The sequence below is a fragment of the Typha angustifolia genome, chromosome 2 (genome assembly GCF_048772165.1).
Source record: "Typha angustifolia cultivar Huaian chromosome 2, ASM4877216v1, whole genome shotgun sequence".
Taxonomy (NCBI): domain Eukaryota; kingdom Viridiplantae; phylum Streptophyta; class Magnoliopsida; order Poales; family Typhaceae; genus Typha; species Typha angustifolia.
This window is the reverse complement of record NC_133240.1, coordinates 7,606,527-7,622,302: the sequence shown is the minus strand read 5'-3', so window position 1 is coordinate 7,622,302 and position 15,776 is coordinate 7,606,527. Positions and strand designations below refer to the sequence as shown.

At 36.9% G+C, this 15,776-nt stretch overlaps 2 protein-coding genes across 3 annotated transcripts; both read left to right on the top strand.

Annotated features, from left to right (window-relative positions):
- Positions 1 to 192: 192 nt before the first annotated feature.
- LOC140771707 (enoyl-CoA hydratase 2, peroxisomal) lies at positions 193 to 5,656 on the top strand. Of its 2 annotated transcripts, none has more exons than XM_073113331.1 (11): positions 193 to 357; positions 465 to 532; positions 610 to 715; positions 1,703 to 1,779; positions 1,977 to 2,049; positions 2,569 to 2,608; positions 2,897 to 2,969; positions 3,039 to 3,189; positions 4,475 to 4,545; positions 5,123 to 5,296; positions 5,374 to 5,656. In XM_073113331.1, exons 1-11 carry the CDS (start codon positions 319 to 321, stop codon positions 5,459 to 5,461), a joined length of 960 nt encoding a protein of 319 aa, XP_072969432.1. In that variant the 5' UTR covers positions 193 to 318; the 3' UTR covers positions 5,462 to 5,656. The 2 variants fall into 2 exon arrangements, with proteins under 2 accessions (XP_072969432.1, XP_072969441.1); XM_073113340.1 differs by having other exon boundaries at positions 194 to 357; positions 465 to 487.
- A 3,992-nt stretch (positions 5,657 to 9,648) lies between these two features.
- On the top strand, positions 9,649 to 14,888 carry LOC140776645 (rop guanine nucleotide exchange factor 1). The gene is made up of 5 exons (XM_073120419.1): positions 9,649 to 10,287; positions 10,397 to 10,513; positions 10,599 to 11,140; positions 13,607 to 13,957; positions 14,274 to 14,888. The coding sequence occupies exons 1-5, from the start codon at positions 10,002 to 10,004 to the stop codon at positions 14,697 to 14,699; spliced, it is 1,722 nt and encodes a 573-aa protein (XP_072976520.1). The 5' UTR covers positions 9,649 to 10,001; the 3' UTR covers positions 14,700 to 14,888.
- The last annotated feature ends 888 nt before the right edge of the window (positions 14,889 to 15,776 follow it).

The following is a 15,776-nucleotide window of genomic DNA, read 5'->3' as shown; positions in this document are numbered from 1 at the left end:
CTGTCTATAATTCTTTTTTTCTCAATTTGTGATCAATCTAGAGATAAATTAGATTAACACAAACAATATCAATCCCGGCCAGATACCCCAAACGAAGTATTAAGGAATAAATCCGTATAAAGAAAATTTATATGATAATACCGGATAAGGCCAAGTGGCGAACTACTTCTATTATGGGAGTCAAAGATATTGCATTCCCGTTTTGTTAGTCATCTCGGCGCTCCTTCCTTCTTCACTCCCTTTTCCCACGTCTCTCCTTAGAGGAGGAGGTGCAAACCCTCACCAAATATCGGGATCTCCAGAAGCCCCACGTCCTCCATGGATCCGGATCTCGTGATTTCTCACAAGTTCCCCGAGGTCATCCCTCTTCCTTCTCTCCGTTCTTCTCAATCTCTTTCCTACTGTCCCTTTTGTTTTCCTGATCTAATCAACATCTTTCTTCTTCTTTATTCGCTCGCCCGCAGACGTCGTTCTCGTACACCGAAAGGTTAGTTTTGCCACGCCCCCTCCCTCCCCCCACGGCGATCTCAAGGTGTTCGATGAAAAGGTTATGCGATTTTGTTTTCTTCGTCTAATTTGAGCTTCTAATTTTGTGGAAATTGAATGAAGAGATGTGGCGCTGTATGCCCTCGGAGTTGGAGCTTGCGGTGGCGATGCGGTGGACGAGAAGGAGCTCAAGTATGCTTACCACAGGGATGGGCAGGAGTATATCCAGGTCAACTTCGTGGTGTCTAATTTCTTATTTTTAGTTTTGCTCTGTTTCTTTGATCGAAGTTTAGTTCTTTGTTTTAAATCAAATAGAAAATTAAGCGATTGACTCGAGTATTTCTGTGAATAATTTACTATCTTGTTTCTATTTAGTCAAATAATTTTGTGACTAAAATTCTGCGTGCTGTTTTATCAGAATAAGTTATAATAAATGCCAAATATCTTGTTGATTCTGATGACTCCTCCGGATAATACGTCGCTGTGTGAGTGTGATATTACTGAGGATTAATTATCACATAAGTCTGTAGAAGAAAGAATATTAGCGGAAGTTCGTATTCTGGGATTAATTTCTTTAAGATTGTGATGATTGATCTTGAAATGGGAGTGAATTTAAGAGTTGGGACTAGATTTATTGACAGAGATTCGAGGATGTTGAGGGAGAGATCTTACAGGAGGCCGAAAAACTCAAGTTATATTTGAAGAAAATTTTAGTACATCATTGTTCTAACTTATATTTAGTACTGGAAGACTATTTATATGTTAACCTTAGTTAGACCTGATGGTTTAGAGACTTGATTTTCTTAACCTTTAAAATAGTATGCATTTAGAATATGACCAACCCGCAGCATGATGAATGATATACTGTAAGTCTGTCACTAATCTGAATCCCACAACATATTTTTCTTGGCTCTTTCAGTGGTCCTATAAAATTTATGGTGTCAGAAATTATTTTTATTCTGTTTATAGCATTGCTGTACACTAAACGCTTTGCTTTGTTGGTGACTTCATGCAGTGAAGTTTTGTTATCTATGTCCGCGGGTAATTGTTTTATTAGATACAATCTGTCTCACTAGTATAGATTTGTTTTATTTTCATTATTGTAAAGCAACTATTACATTATTGATGTGTTTGATGTTTTAACAAATTTCGTAGTATTCTTCACGGTGATGTTCGGATTGGAGAGTTAGATTACGTGTTCTTAATTGATTTGCAGGTTTTGCCAACTTTTGCTTCTCTATTTCCTTTCAAAAATGGCAACGGTCTTGGACTTGTAGATGTGCCCGGTCTACAGTAAGTACATTTCATGTTGCTGTTGCTTCCGGATCATGATTGTTTTCATGATGACTCATTGATAATCTTAGTTATTGTTGGGGTTGCATCTTGCATATATATATATATATATATATATATATATATATATTATATATATATTTCTATCTTCTTATGCCATAAAGTTAACTGGAATTGGGCCTTTTGATTTTGTCCAGATATGACCCAAGCCTGTTATTGCATGGTCAACAATACATGGAAATCTATAGGCCTTTTCCTTCAAATAGCAGTGTAAGCCATTTGCCAGCAAGCATTATTGTTGTGACTAATATGTTCGCTAAGTTTATTGATCTATATACATGGTTCATGGTTTGGAATTTTAGTTATCAAGATGACAAATCTTTGCACGCACTCGTGAAACAAATTGTACAAAATGGAAGAACCATTTTTTTCATGCACTGTAAAAAGTTTTCATGATTTTGATCCTCTTAGTGGGGTCACAACTACTATCCAATAATTTAGTGGAGCAAGGCAGTCTCGTCTATCACTTCTGACTTTCAGATGCTCTTTTTTTTCATCCTTTTTTACACAGATTAAACCACATCTTATTTTCTGAGAGGGAAAGTTATTTTAAGTAAAATTCTGAGATGCTAAAATATTGTCAAAGGGATACTATTCTCCCCAACTGAACTACCCAAATAGGGTAGCTATTGCTGTGTTCTTTGTTTAAAGCCAGCATCTAAGAAGTTCAATGACTAGTGTAATTTTATTTTCAGTTAGTGACAAAGAATTTGTTTGATTTTTGTTCAGATTCTGAACAAGGTAGCTATTGCTGGTTTGCACGACAAAGGTGTGTTTCTGGTATTAGTTACGTCTACATAATTTGGGCATTTGGTTCTATGTTTCACTTTCCTTTGTATTTATGGTTAAAAGGCAGAATGTGCCTTTTTCATTATATGTAGTAGCATCAACCACACAAATTCATTCCAATACTTTAACTTCAATTCACTCAATCTGGCTGCTGTTTCGTTCTTGGGGACCTACTGGAATGGATCTATATACATGCCTACAGGAACAACTTTATTGGCAGAATGAATTTTTTTTTAATACATTATCTGAGTAATATCATATGCTGCAGGGAAAGCCACTATTCTTGAGCTTGAAACTACTAGCTATCTAAAAGACTCTGGTGAAATCTTGTGCATGAACAGGTAAGTAACATGTCAGCAGAATTGCTAAATAAGGGTCACTGTGGAGTTACGTAATACTGACTTTTGCAGGAGTACTGTGTACTTACGTGGTGCTGGCGGCTTTTCAGATTCCTCACGACCATATTCGTATGCATCTTATCCAGCTAATCAGGTTGATCGTGTTTCAGTTCCAAAATCCAAACCATCCATTGTCTATGAAGACCACACTCAAGTATCCCAGGCATGCTACTTTTCTGCCTATCCTGTTGCATGTTTATTTTCTTGTAATGAAATTTATCTCTTTTCATGTCACTTTTATGCAATACATAGCCTTGAAGAAGCAAAGGGATATTATTGACTATCTTTGATATTACATTTGTTCAAATATATGGATCACTAAGGGATGCAATAGACATTTTGACACCTAGCCCTTCCTCCCTTATCTTTAATATCTGTTTTGAGTGAAAAGGTCAAAGTGAAACACATTAGTGACAAGGTCATAAAAAGTACCTTGCCAAGATTAAAAGCAAGATTAGTTGTACTTCAATTGACATGATTAGCAATATTCTCCATTTGGTGATCAACAATATCTTGCATTAAGATCTTTCTTTTATATATTAAGTTTAGCTCCTCTTCTGTTTTGACATGTGTTTGTCAACTATTTGTGTGATGTTTCACTTATTTATGTGTAAGGCTCACCTTTTTCATCGTGGCTAAATATTCGGATTTTTACTTAATTGCCACTAAATAATTTCAAAATATTATAATTGCCATTATATTATTTAAAATATCATAATTGCCACTAAAATCTTTTGACCTTTTCAGAATTACGATTATGGTTAATTTTTTAACATAATATTCCTAGTAGATTATTGTTAAAATTAACAAACACATATAAGTAACTAGAAAATACCCGCCTTTCTTGTAGTTTAAAGCGTAAAATATTTATTAGCATTTTTTGTCCTACTTAATAGAAGATATTTTTCTTTGTACTATGATAATAATAAAGTATTGGATAGCTTTTCGAATTGGAACTATTTGAAATAATTTATACGAGGGTAAAATGGTCTTAATCTAAGTTCGGTTTAATAGTGATTTGTTAAATTTAATTAAATGGAATTATATTTTTGAAAGAGTACAATGATTTCAGTTGAAATTATGATATTATGAAGAATGTAACGGTAATTATAATATTTTAAAAGTTTTTAGTGGCAATTATATAAAAATCCCTAAATATTTACACCTCTATCCTTTTACTTGTTTGGCATGATTATTCTCTTTAGAAATAGATTGTGTCTAGCTTATGCATTAAAGATCTCTATACATAGAAAAACTTCTGTCACACTGTTGCGACTGTTCTCTTGCTCCCAATCTTCAGTTAAATCTTGGACTGAATATATTACAAATTCGTACAATATACTATCAAAATTTCCTTGGGTCTTACACACTTGTATTGATATTTTGTTTTGATCAATAAATTAGTTAGACCTCTATATTTCCTGATGCTTTACTGCAGTGTGATGCAGGCTCTCCTGTACAGGTTATCAGGTGATTACAATCCTTTGCATTCAGATCCTATGGTTGCGCGGGTTGCAGGGTATGTAATTTGCATTTCTGATCTTTCTTGTGAGATCTTTTTGAGTAGCATGATTTTCCATTTCCTTTCTTTATATACTTTCATGCTTTGTGCATTGTTGTCAGTTTCATCTAGGACTTGCCCAATATCTTTGACTTTTGGGTGTTAAACTCTTACACTAGATGAACTTCTGCTTCTACCATTATAGTGGAGAGTCAATTTTGTGTTGCTGGCATTGTTAGATCTGGAAAGCTAACGGGCATATGTGAAATGAAGGTCCTAATGCATCAAAGCTTTTGCATGCGAGAAAGAGAATCTTCAGACATAGGAGAGAGCTCTGCCTTTCATTTAAATGAATTTTCTGATATTAATGTAGGAACCTTTATGTGTAGTTCTGGGGATGGTATATCATGATTGCCTCTTCTCCAATTACATTCTCAGTGAGGACATATGCGAATTTATGGATCATGCTGGGATGCTTTGTTATTCTCAAGCTCCCCTTTATGTCTTAGTTTTATTCTCGAGCATTATAAGAGAATAGAGATTTTGTCATTGGTTTGGTCTCTACCAATCAGATTTATTGGCTTTTGTTTTGAAGGTTCACTCGCCCAATACTGCATGGCTTGTGTACCCTTGGGTTTGCAGTCAGATCTATCATCAAATCTTTTTGCAATGGGGATCCGACAGCAGTCAAAAGCATCTTTGGCCGTTTTCTTTTACATGTATATCCAGGAGAAACTTTAGTCACAGAAATGTGGCCTGAAGGCCCAAGGTAATATTCCTCCTTGAGCTACATTGTAAGTTCTATTTCCTTATTTCAATAATCAAATCTAAAAGTTTCCTTTGCAGAGTCATATATCAAACTAAGGTGAAGGAACGAAATCGTGCTGTGCTCTCCGGATACGTATTACTCAAGCACATCCCTTCGTCACTTTGAAATCGAGGCTAGTTGCTTGTGTCCAAGAACATGAAACCTATGATGTATTCACCACTTTTATTGCTATTGCTTACCATCAGAATTTCAAAAGAATGAATAAGAGAACAGTTGAAATAAGCAACTAGTTGTCTACAGCTGCTGTAATCTAATAACTATGTTATACAGATCTTCAATGTTATACGGTGTCATTCTTCACATGGTGTATCATTTTTTTTTCCCTCTTAGAACTTGTTATATGGTACAATTGGATGTACATATGTTGAAACACAAAAGGTATCAAGGTTTGCCAAGAATAAAAATATGGAAGGCCATCTCTCAGTTTGGTGGAATCCTTAGGTGTGGGTTGTTGGAAATAAGGCCTTGTTTGGTTTGAGGTTAGGCCTTGTTTGGTTTTAAGGTTAAACTCCAAATTCGATTAGTTAATCTTATTTTTTAGTCTTAATTTTTTCAAAAATAATTTTAATTAGATATGAAAAAGATAAAAAAAATATTTAGTTGTTGAATCAGTTTAGAGGTCTCTGATCGGAATTACTTAAACTCAAAGCAAAAGTATTATTGCTGCTTTTTGTATGGGAAGATGAACAGGAAGCTCATAAATGATTACTATTCCGTGTTTGTCTTGCTTGGTGAATCAGTATTTACTTCTATATTTTTTTCTCCTGAAAGCTTACTACCTTATACAGTATTCTCCCAATTACTATTAATTGCTGCACCTTCTTTGTCTCACCAAATTGTGGGGTTAGTTTCCTTCCCAACATTTGGTAGCCCTTTAACTATACGAATTAAGTCCCTAACAATGAGCAATTACTCCTCAAAAGTATAAACCCCATTAATACCCGACCGATTGGTGTCTCCATGGAAATTTAATAACTTCATATATTTGCCAAATTTAATAAAGTCAAAAGGATTGGTTGATGGCCTCTAATATAGTTCCCATAAAATATGATCATCCACCATATCTTTTAAGCATGGCATCTGTACTTAATGTGATTTTTTGTGCATTAAACCTTCGGAACTCTAATAAGAATCTTGGACTTGAGTTAATCCCAAGCCCCACAAGTATGTTAATCTTTAATGACATATTACGCCCCTTAAAGTTTGCAACTTGAGGCATTCATTATGATCAAGATAACACCCAATAGTAAGAAGGAATCTACATATAGTTGACAAGAAAGTGACATTTGATTCCTTTTTCCCCCACCAATCTATATACTTGCCACAAGCTTAATCTTCCAAGCAAGGTGAGCACCAAATATTGGGATGCATTCAGAATGACACTCTGTACAATGGTCCTAGGATCTCCACCCCTGTACCTTATTTTATGCTACAAAACTAGAATTCTTTTAGGTCGGTTTCAAGATACAAAATACAGTTGGATGTATGTTGGCTTATCAATTATGCACATCCGACAATTCTGATAACATCCACACACATATATATATATATAACATCGTAAGATTTAAACAATAAGAATAATTATGGCATTACAATATCTGAATAACAGTTATTTAACTAGAATATTATTAAATCTTCAAACCTATTTTCTTATGAAAAAGAAGAAGAAGAAGAAGATAAACACTACTGTCTGCCCTTTGGCTTCATGCCACATAAAGAGCTCGTCACGCCGACGATTTGATCACCATTGGTTGGTCCCAAGAAAAAGAATGGCAAAGGTTCCAAAATCTCCATCATTCCCCACCCCGCCTTCCAACCCTCAGAGAAAGAAGAAATTATTATCTCCTGTAAGCAAAAGGGCATCTAAGGTCGATGGCTAAGTACGTTGTCATCTTTGCATTCACGTGAAGGCCGGTGGCCCTTCCCTTCTCTTGCAATTATACTCTTATTAAGTATATATAGTGATTCCTTTTTATTAAGTATATATTGTGTATACTAAATATTATGAAGATTTTTTATTTTCGAATATTTTTTTTAAAAAATAAGATAAAAATTAAAATGAGAGATATTTTTAGCCTTTTTTTTAATTTTTAAAAGTAATAAGATATCCCCTAATTCCATTGACTGTTGTTAGAATAAAATTAATGTATACTTTTTTTTGGTGAAGGAATTGGATGATAAATATTTTTACTAAGGCAAGATGTGTTTGAAGGATTCCTTTAATTTTTATGGCAGTGTGTGTACATAAAACAAACTATTTGTCAGTACTCAGGACGCATAATATGCGAAAACCTCTTCCCAAAATATCCCCTTGCTCTGATTCCGGTGGGTTTTTTAGTTTTCGATCCCAAAATACCCTTACTCCTCGGCCACGAGGAGCCTAACCACGCGAGGTATGTCAGAGGGGTAAAATGGGCATTTACCTATTTATGTTAGAGATGACTATGCTAACAATATTGCCAAGTATTATCGATTTTTGACCGAAGTAGGTCTCCTTGGAAATTTCTTATGCCCGAATCATTTTACCAAGACCGTCAATTTTTAGGTTTTTTTTACAAATTACACCGTATATTTTATCTATTTATAATTCATATTTTATTTTTGAAAATTTTATAGTTTGATTTTTTTTAATAATTTTTATTTAACATTATGATTAACTTAAACGATAGGAGGAGGAGGAGGGGGAAGATGAGAAAAGGCTGGTGGAGGAGGTAGATATGGAAGATGGTGGAGGAATATAGAAAATAAGAGAAAATAGTGAGTTGATATTAGTTAGTCAAAATAACATCAGAGTATTAAATAAGAAATATAAGAAGAAAAAATAAAAGACCGAGTTACAAAATTCTCAAAGACGAAGTGTGAATCACAAAATAGGTAAAATATAGGGTGTGATTTGTAAAAATTTCTTAATTTTGTTGTTAAATTTAATAGAGTACCTTAACAATTTTAATAATTTTGTTATATTATATCAAAATCTGTAAGTCTTCTCTCACAAATACGATAGATATTTTAGTCATTTTGATATCATTATGTTAAGTTTAATAAAAAAAACTCACAGTTTTACTTTAATTATAGGGACTGATTTAAGATTTTTAAAATACAAGGTAAAGTAATTATATATATAAGTACAAAGGATGAAATACATTTAATACTTTCATCCAAATGTTATTCTTGCTGAACGACGGGGGAATCGAACGTAACGGTCACGTTCTGCGGCATCCCTCGTGGCCGGGCGATTATTACAAACCCTTCTCACGTGACCGTACCCCTCGGCTCCTATCATCCTTTTCCTATTCAGTTTTTTTATTCTCTTCCGATCGAAAGCTATGGACACCAAACAGTGCACACGAGGATATATATATATACACACTTTTTCTTTTTAACCCCTAAAAAAGACAAAATTATATAACAGCGCAATAGCGCTTCACGTCCACGTCAGATATCGTCACTGCCTCTTTGTTGTCTACGTGGCACACGGTGTCAAGTGACTGTAGACAGTGATATCTTTGTCCCCCCAACACATCAAGGTAAAAAAGGTTAATAAAATTTGAATCATTCGCATAGAAAATTACAATAGGTTCTAATTTTTTATGACATCACTTCATTTTTAGATTTAAAATGGTTAGGAAAATTTAAAAATTACCGTCCTTTTTAATACTAAAATTTTAAAGTAGCTATTTAGATGATTGGAACAGGGAGTTATACGATATAAATCTACTTTTATTTTAAAGAACTCATGAAAGATAAAGGGATAAAAATAAGTAGAATAAAAAAATAAAATAAAGTACATATATCGGAGTATTTTTATCTTATGGATAATTTATATATAAATCCTACCTTTATTTACAGTAAAAATGCTTTAAATGTTATTTGTTACGGTGTAAATTATCTAAATTATGATGAATTAAATTAAATTATTAGTTTTTGCTAGGAAATCTAAAAATAAGTATGATAGGATATGTAGGATAAAATTATAACTTATATTAATGAAAAACGACGTGTCCATAATAAGAATCTATACGGCGACGACCAAATAAAATAAGAAAAATGGGTTGAGATCTCATCATAAACTTGCGTAACGTACACTAACGTGGCAACATTAGTATGCCAAGATGATGCCACATCATCACCATCGTCAAATTAGTATCAAGGGTTTGCAAGCATCAAGTAGAGCATCAATCTTGCCATAACGATGACAATAAAAGCAAGCCGGTGGCTCCCACAGGGCGGAATACGGTAAAGAAGCAGTCGCCTGCAAGAGGCTTCTCTTTTGCTTTTTGCTCCCTGCACCAAAGACTAGACTTGTAGAGAGAGAGAGAGAGAGAGAGAGAGAGAGAGAGAGAGAGAGAGGAAGAGAGGGAAGAGAGTGTTGTCGGCTCGCGCCTTCTTTTTTTTTCCCCCACTCCTACTCCAACTACAGTACTGTTCTTTTTTTCTCTCTATCTCTACCTCCTCCTTCTCTTGACAGTTTTAGGACTCTTTTCTCACTTGCTTCAAGAATCACGGAAGCGAACTCGAAGTTGATCCAAATCGAGTGGGTTCCATGGAGGAGATCATCGAAGGGAGCACCTGATCTGTGTGGCATTCTTGGTTTCTCGAGCTAGGGCTAGGGTTCGGGGGTTTGGAGAGCGGTCGGAAGCCGGCGATGGGGAGCGTCTCGTCGGAGGACGCCTCCGACGACCGCTGCGGGAGCTACAGCCCTTCCGCTGACGTCAGCGAGTCGGAGACCTCGAGTGAGTGCTCCGCCCGGAGGTACGGCGGCGGTGCCGCCGGCGGATCCGCCGCCGGAGCGTCGAGCTCGTTCGCGTCGTCGCCTCTGACGGTTAAGCCGCGGCCCGTGGCGGCGGAGGCGGGGAAGAGGGGGATTTTGCCTGGGGACGGGGTGGTGTTCTGGAAAGGGAAACTGGAGAAGAGGGAGACTGAGTTATCTGGTTCGTAGTGCTTCGTCGCGTATCTTTTGGTTTCAGATCTAGTAGAAGATCTACTTTATTTCGCGGTTTACTCTTCTTATTTCCTTTTCTAATCGAACTTTTCTTTCAGAGGTGGAGATGATGAAGGAGCGATTTGCAAAGCTTCTTCTCGGTGAAGACATGTCGGGCGGCGGCAAAGGAGTCTGCACTGCCCTGGCCGTCTCAAATGCTATCACAAATCTCTCTGGTGAGAGTAATCTCTTTAACCGGTCCCTTTTCTCGTGGATTTTACTACATTTTGTTGAGGTTTTTGGCTGGAAAATTTGATACAGCTACGGTGTTCGGGGAATTGTGGAGGCTGGAACCCCTGGCTCCGCAGAAGAAGGCAATGTGGCGGAGAGAGATGGAGTGGCTCCTGTGCGTGAGTGATTCCATTGTGGAACTCATCCCTTCGCTTCAAGAATTCCCCGGTGGAGGGACCTTTGAGGTGATGGTGCCTCGGCCGCGCACTGATCTGTACATGAATCTCCCGGCACTCAAGAAGCTCGATGCGATGCTTCTCGGGATGCTTGATGGGTTCCTTGAGACGGAGTTTTGGTATGTCGATCGGGGGATTTTGGTTGCCGATGCAGATGAGGATGCTGGCGGGGCCTATGCCTCTTCTTCTTTCGGGAGGCCTTCTTTGAGGCAGGAAGAGAAGTGGTGGCTCCCGTGTCCAAGAGTGCCACCTAATGGTCTGTCTGAAGGTTCGAGGAAGAAGCTGCAGCAGTGTAGAGATTGCACGAATCAGATATTGAAGGCTGCCATGGCTATCAACAGCGGGGTGCTGGCCGAGATGGAAATCCCTGATGCCTACTTGGAAACATTGCCCAAGGTATAGACTCGGACAATATGATTTATTATCTAATCTTAAGTTTGCTTTATTTAGAGGTATATATGATGCTTAAACGACTTAGTAGATATCCAATATTGTCATTTTTCTTTCTACTTAAAAGTTTTGTTGGCTAAAAGAACTAAATATACGACTTTTCTGCTTGTGGATGTCCAAACCTGTTTTGTCTTGTGGATGTCTTTGAACCTTGGTGAGATGGTTGCTGGTGCTTCTCATTGAAATCAGGGATTTAATATATGATACGTCTAATCATAATACTAACAGTTGTTATCTTCTATTTAAGTGTCATATTTATTCTGCTTATTTTGAACATAAGATATTTCTTCAATTACTGTTTCCTTTTCTGATTTTACCTAGCTTCTTATGATTCTTATCATCACTGGCAGTGACCCTATTATTGCCTGCATATTAGCAAATTGATCATCTCTCTCTCTCTCTCTCTCTCTCTCTCTCTCTCTCTCTCTCTCTCTCTATATATATATATATATATATATATATATAATGGTTGAGCTAGCATGTATAGAATTCAATAGATTATATTCATTTTATGGTATTTTACTATTACCACCTTTTCTTTTTCTTTGTTTGAAGAAAAGCTTTCTTCTATTAAGATTTGGCCATGAAAGTGTTATTATTTCTTAAAATTGATGCCTTTTTCAATTCCAATGTTCAGAACTATTACTTACCAAGACACGGGACACCGAACATGATTGCCTCTTTGTTCTTTTCATTCTCGTTTATCAAATCAACTGCAGCCATTTATAAGTGTTTGCAGCTATCTCGTTTTCATACTTTTATGTGAGGTCGTTCTGGATCTCAGTTTCATTATTGCTTATGGGATATGACATTGTTATTACATAGCACTGCCAATGCCATCCTTGCTTTCACATGCACCTTGCCTTTATGTTATTTGTGTTCTTTTAGTTTGCTCACTCATGTTGGAGTACAGATTTCATCATGTTGTTTTAAATGGATTACATTATTGGAAGGCTGTAGAATGGAAAGCATTGAGGGAAAATAGTGTATCAAATAATTTTTCTACTGTTCCTGGAACTTATGGAAAGCTATCTTTATTACTTGTTAACAAACTGCTGGGGCTTCTTCCCTAGTTTTGTCCATGATCTTATTTCTTGAGAAAAGGATCATGTTTTTTAAATGCATATATTGGCAAAGTTCGTGTTATGACTTTGAGGAGCTTTGGTGGTGGCACCAAGTCCAAAAATATGTCTCATGTTATTATTCTCTTCTGTCATTCCTTCTACTTAATGATGCAATATTTGAAGGTGCTTCTGATGTTTGTTCTCCAGATCTGGGGCATTAGTTATGGCTTTCTATGTAAACCTCTTATCTGTTAATAGTCAGATCTGAGTTTCTAGGAAACTACCATCCCTTAATTGATGTTGTCGTGTACTCATAGAATTTGTAATGTCTGATGTGAACTGCCAACTTGCAAGTAGAAATGATAATTCCGAGCTCAGGCTTAAAAATTCTGATCCAATAATGGAAAGCACCCAATGAGGATAAAAAAGAGTTTAGAAAATTTTAACAGCAGAGATAAAGCTGAAGTTAAACATGTGTGTTGGCTTTAAACACATCTAAATGCTGGAGGCATACGAGGAGATTTTTGATGGGTTATCAGATTTTTTTGAGAACCAATATGGTGATCCAGGTAGATATACCACAGTTACAATGTTTGCAGCATTATAATTCTATCGGAATAATACATTTAAGGGACATGCTTACTATTTAAGAACAAAATCTAATCAAAAGGACTTTGAAGAAAATCTATCAAGAGTCCAAGATAAATTACTTTTCTATGCTGTCCTTAATCACCTTTTTCCTACAGTTCCATTTGAGTGCAACTTGGTTGCATTGTGTTTGTCTTGGAGCATATTGGTGTGTGCTTGATCTTTACATGCCTGTTTATCTTGGAACCAGTAAAGCTAGAATGATGCAATATTCTTTTGGAAGGCACCTGTCTATTATCATTGAACTACGATTTTTCATGTGACATGGTGTGATTGTTAAGGCTTTCCCGATGCCCTGGTAAGCATTGGGTTTAATGATGAGAATGCCTGTTTGAATAATGGGGTTAAGCTATGCACATCTTATTGTGCTAGATGATTGATCGTTTGGAGTCTCTTGCAACTGGACACCCTTTTAGCTTTGATCGTTAGCATAAACTGTTTGAGATTTATTATGCACCAGCAGCTACTGGAAACACCTTTTCTACATTTCTCATGAAGCAACATGTCACAATGGCTGTTTCCAACGACCACTTCTAGAGCTGCCATTCATATCCATTGACATTATTTGCAATGTGTCGTTCTTAAGCTTTAACAAGTACAGTAATCGACAACTTGAAATAGGAGAAAATATTTTCTTATTACTTGATTATCCCTGATTCATGTTGATCACTGATGTTATTATGTTTGATCATACATGCAGAGTGGGAAATCATGCTTAGGGGAGATCATCTACCGCTATATAACAGCTGATCAATTTTCTCCGGAATGTCTCCTTGATTGCTTGGACCTATCATCTGAGCATCATACATTGGAAATAGCAAACAGGATTGAAGCAGCGGTTCATGTTTGGAGGCTGAAAGGCCAAAAAGGACAGGCTCAATCAAAAGCAAAGAAGTCATCTTGGGGTGGAAAGGTGAAGGGTCTTGTTTCTGACACTGAAAGAAGTCAACTTCTGGCCCAACGGGCTGAGGGTCTTCTGCAGAGCTTAAGACTACGGTACCCTGGTCTTCCACAGACTGTTCTTGATATGAACAAGATTCAATATAATAAGGTCATCCTTCACATTCTCTCACAATTGATGTGGTATTCTTCCTTTGGATAGTCTTATAACATTGCTCAGCTTTCCTGCTAGTAAAAAGGGAATAGTTTGTGAACCTTTTGTTGACAAATGCAAATTGCTGTCCATCCCTGCAGATCTTCTATTTAGCCAAACAGTTAAAACTAATCAGAAGCTCTTTATGCTTGTCGATTGTAGCTAGACGAGGATTGACACTAGTAATTAGACTTATTATTCTGCCACTGTAGCCTGTGCATATATAATCGGATCTGATGTGTCTTTGCCCTTTGTCCTTTGTTTGGAATTGCAGGATGTAGGACAGTCTATTCTTGAAAGTTACTCGAGGGTCATGGAGAGTTTGGCTTTTAACATAATGGCAAGGATTGATGATCTGATCTTTGTAGATGATGCAACAAAGAAGTCCGCAGCTGCTGAAGCCGTTACTATATTTAATCGAGGACTGGGTGGACTTCCGGTTCAAAAAAGGATGTCTCCCAGCCCCTTCTCAATTCAGAGCACCCCATATGCATCGCCGTTCGCAACACCCACATTTTGTTCCTCGACACCGGTTATTGGAAGCCCTAGAAGAGTGCAGCCTTCAATAAGTAAAAGCAGTTACCAAGGGCAAGACATGAAGGGGGCAAAACTCATTGCTAGTGAACTCGAGAAGGTGTGGTCATACACTGGAAACCTGAGTGCTAGGAAAGATGCAGGAGATGCCCCTGAAAGGGACTGATTGCTATGCACTAGCAATTTACGCCCTTTGTCACGTACAAAGGATAGTGGGGTGGCGTCAACTGGTGGCGAACTAAGTTTTCGTGGTTGATCTTGTACAGAAATAACACAATTCAAGTTTTCTTATTTATTCAGGTGCACTGAGAATCTTTTTGTCTACTTCTATATTAGAGGAACAACATTTCTGGTCTCCAGTTTGCTGCTTTCTGGATCTTTTAAGTATACTTCTTCCTCATGTTCATATTAGCTTATTATACCTGGGAGAAATTTTTTTGTTGTGGCAGGACAGAATACATGCTATTTGATTAAGGTGATGAGTAATAGCATTAGTTATTTGGTAAAAGTATCCTCAAAATCTAGCAGGATCTCTATTGCTAAACTTTCTTGCGCTTCAACCGCGCAAGGGTTCAATTCCAGTTATCATTGCAGGTCCTACCTCTATTCTTTGACGAGTCATTCTACTTTGAAGATTCCGAGTTTCTTCTTAATCCAACCTAGTGGCCCACCACTACCCCGTCTTTTTAACAACAGGAGACTCCTCTTCTCGTTCTTTGAAACAGAGAGAGAGAGAGAGAGAGAGAGATTTCTTCTTCTCTCACTCCTTTTTCTTAAATATCTTTCCCCTAGAGTCTTTCACGTTTCTCCAGAAGATTCCTTGGTCGACTGCTTTTCCCCACGTCAGGAGTACTTGGGATGCGCAATACAGCGATAAAGCCATACAGATCATTTCATCCCTTACGTGATGAAATAATCTTGTACTCTCCTCTGTAAGTTTTCGGTTGATGTGAAATGTGATGTTCACACCAAAAGTATGGTCGAGAATCGTGATCTAATCTCAATACCTCCTTTTTATCTTCATCTTCCAGGCTTTTTTATTTCCCCCTGCATATCTCATGGATGGACTTGCTATTCCTTTTTAATCAACAGTAAACTCGTAACCCCCGCCGAGATATAGACCGGCAATCTAAATCTTACACCCTTTGATTAATCCAATTTCTATAGCGAAATCGAATGCATGAGTTAGTAAGCTTCAACTAACTACTGAGTTACAATTATGATTTATATTTATTCAAAAGGT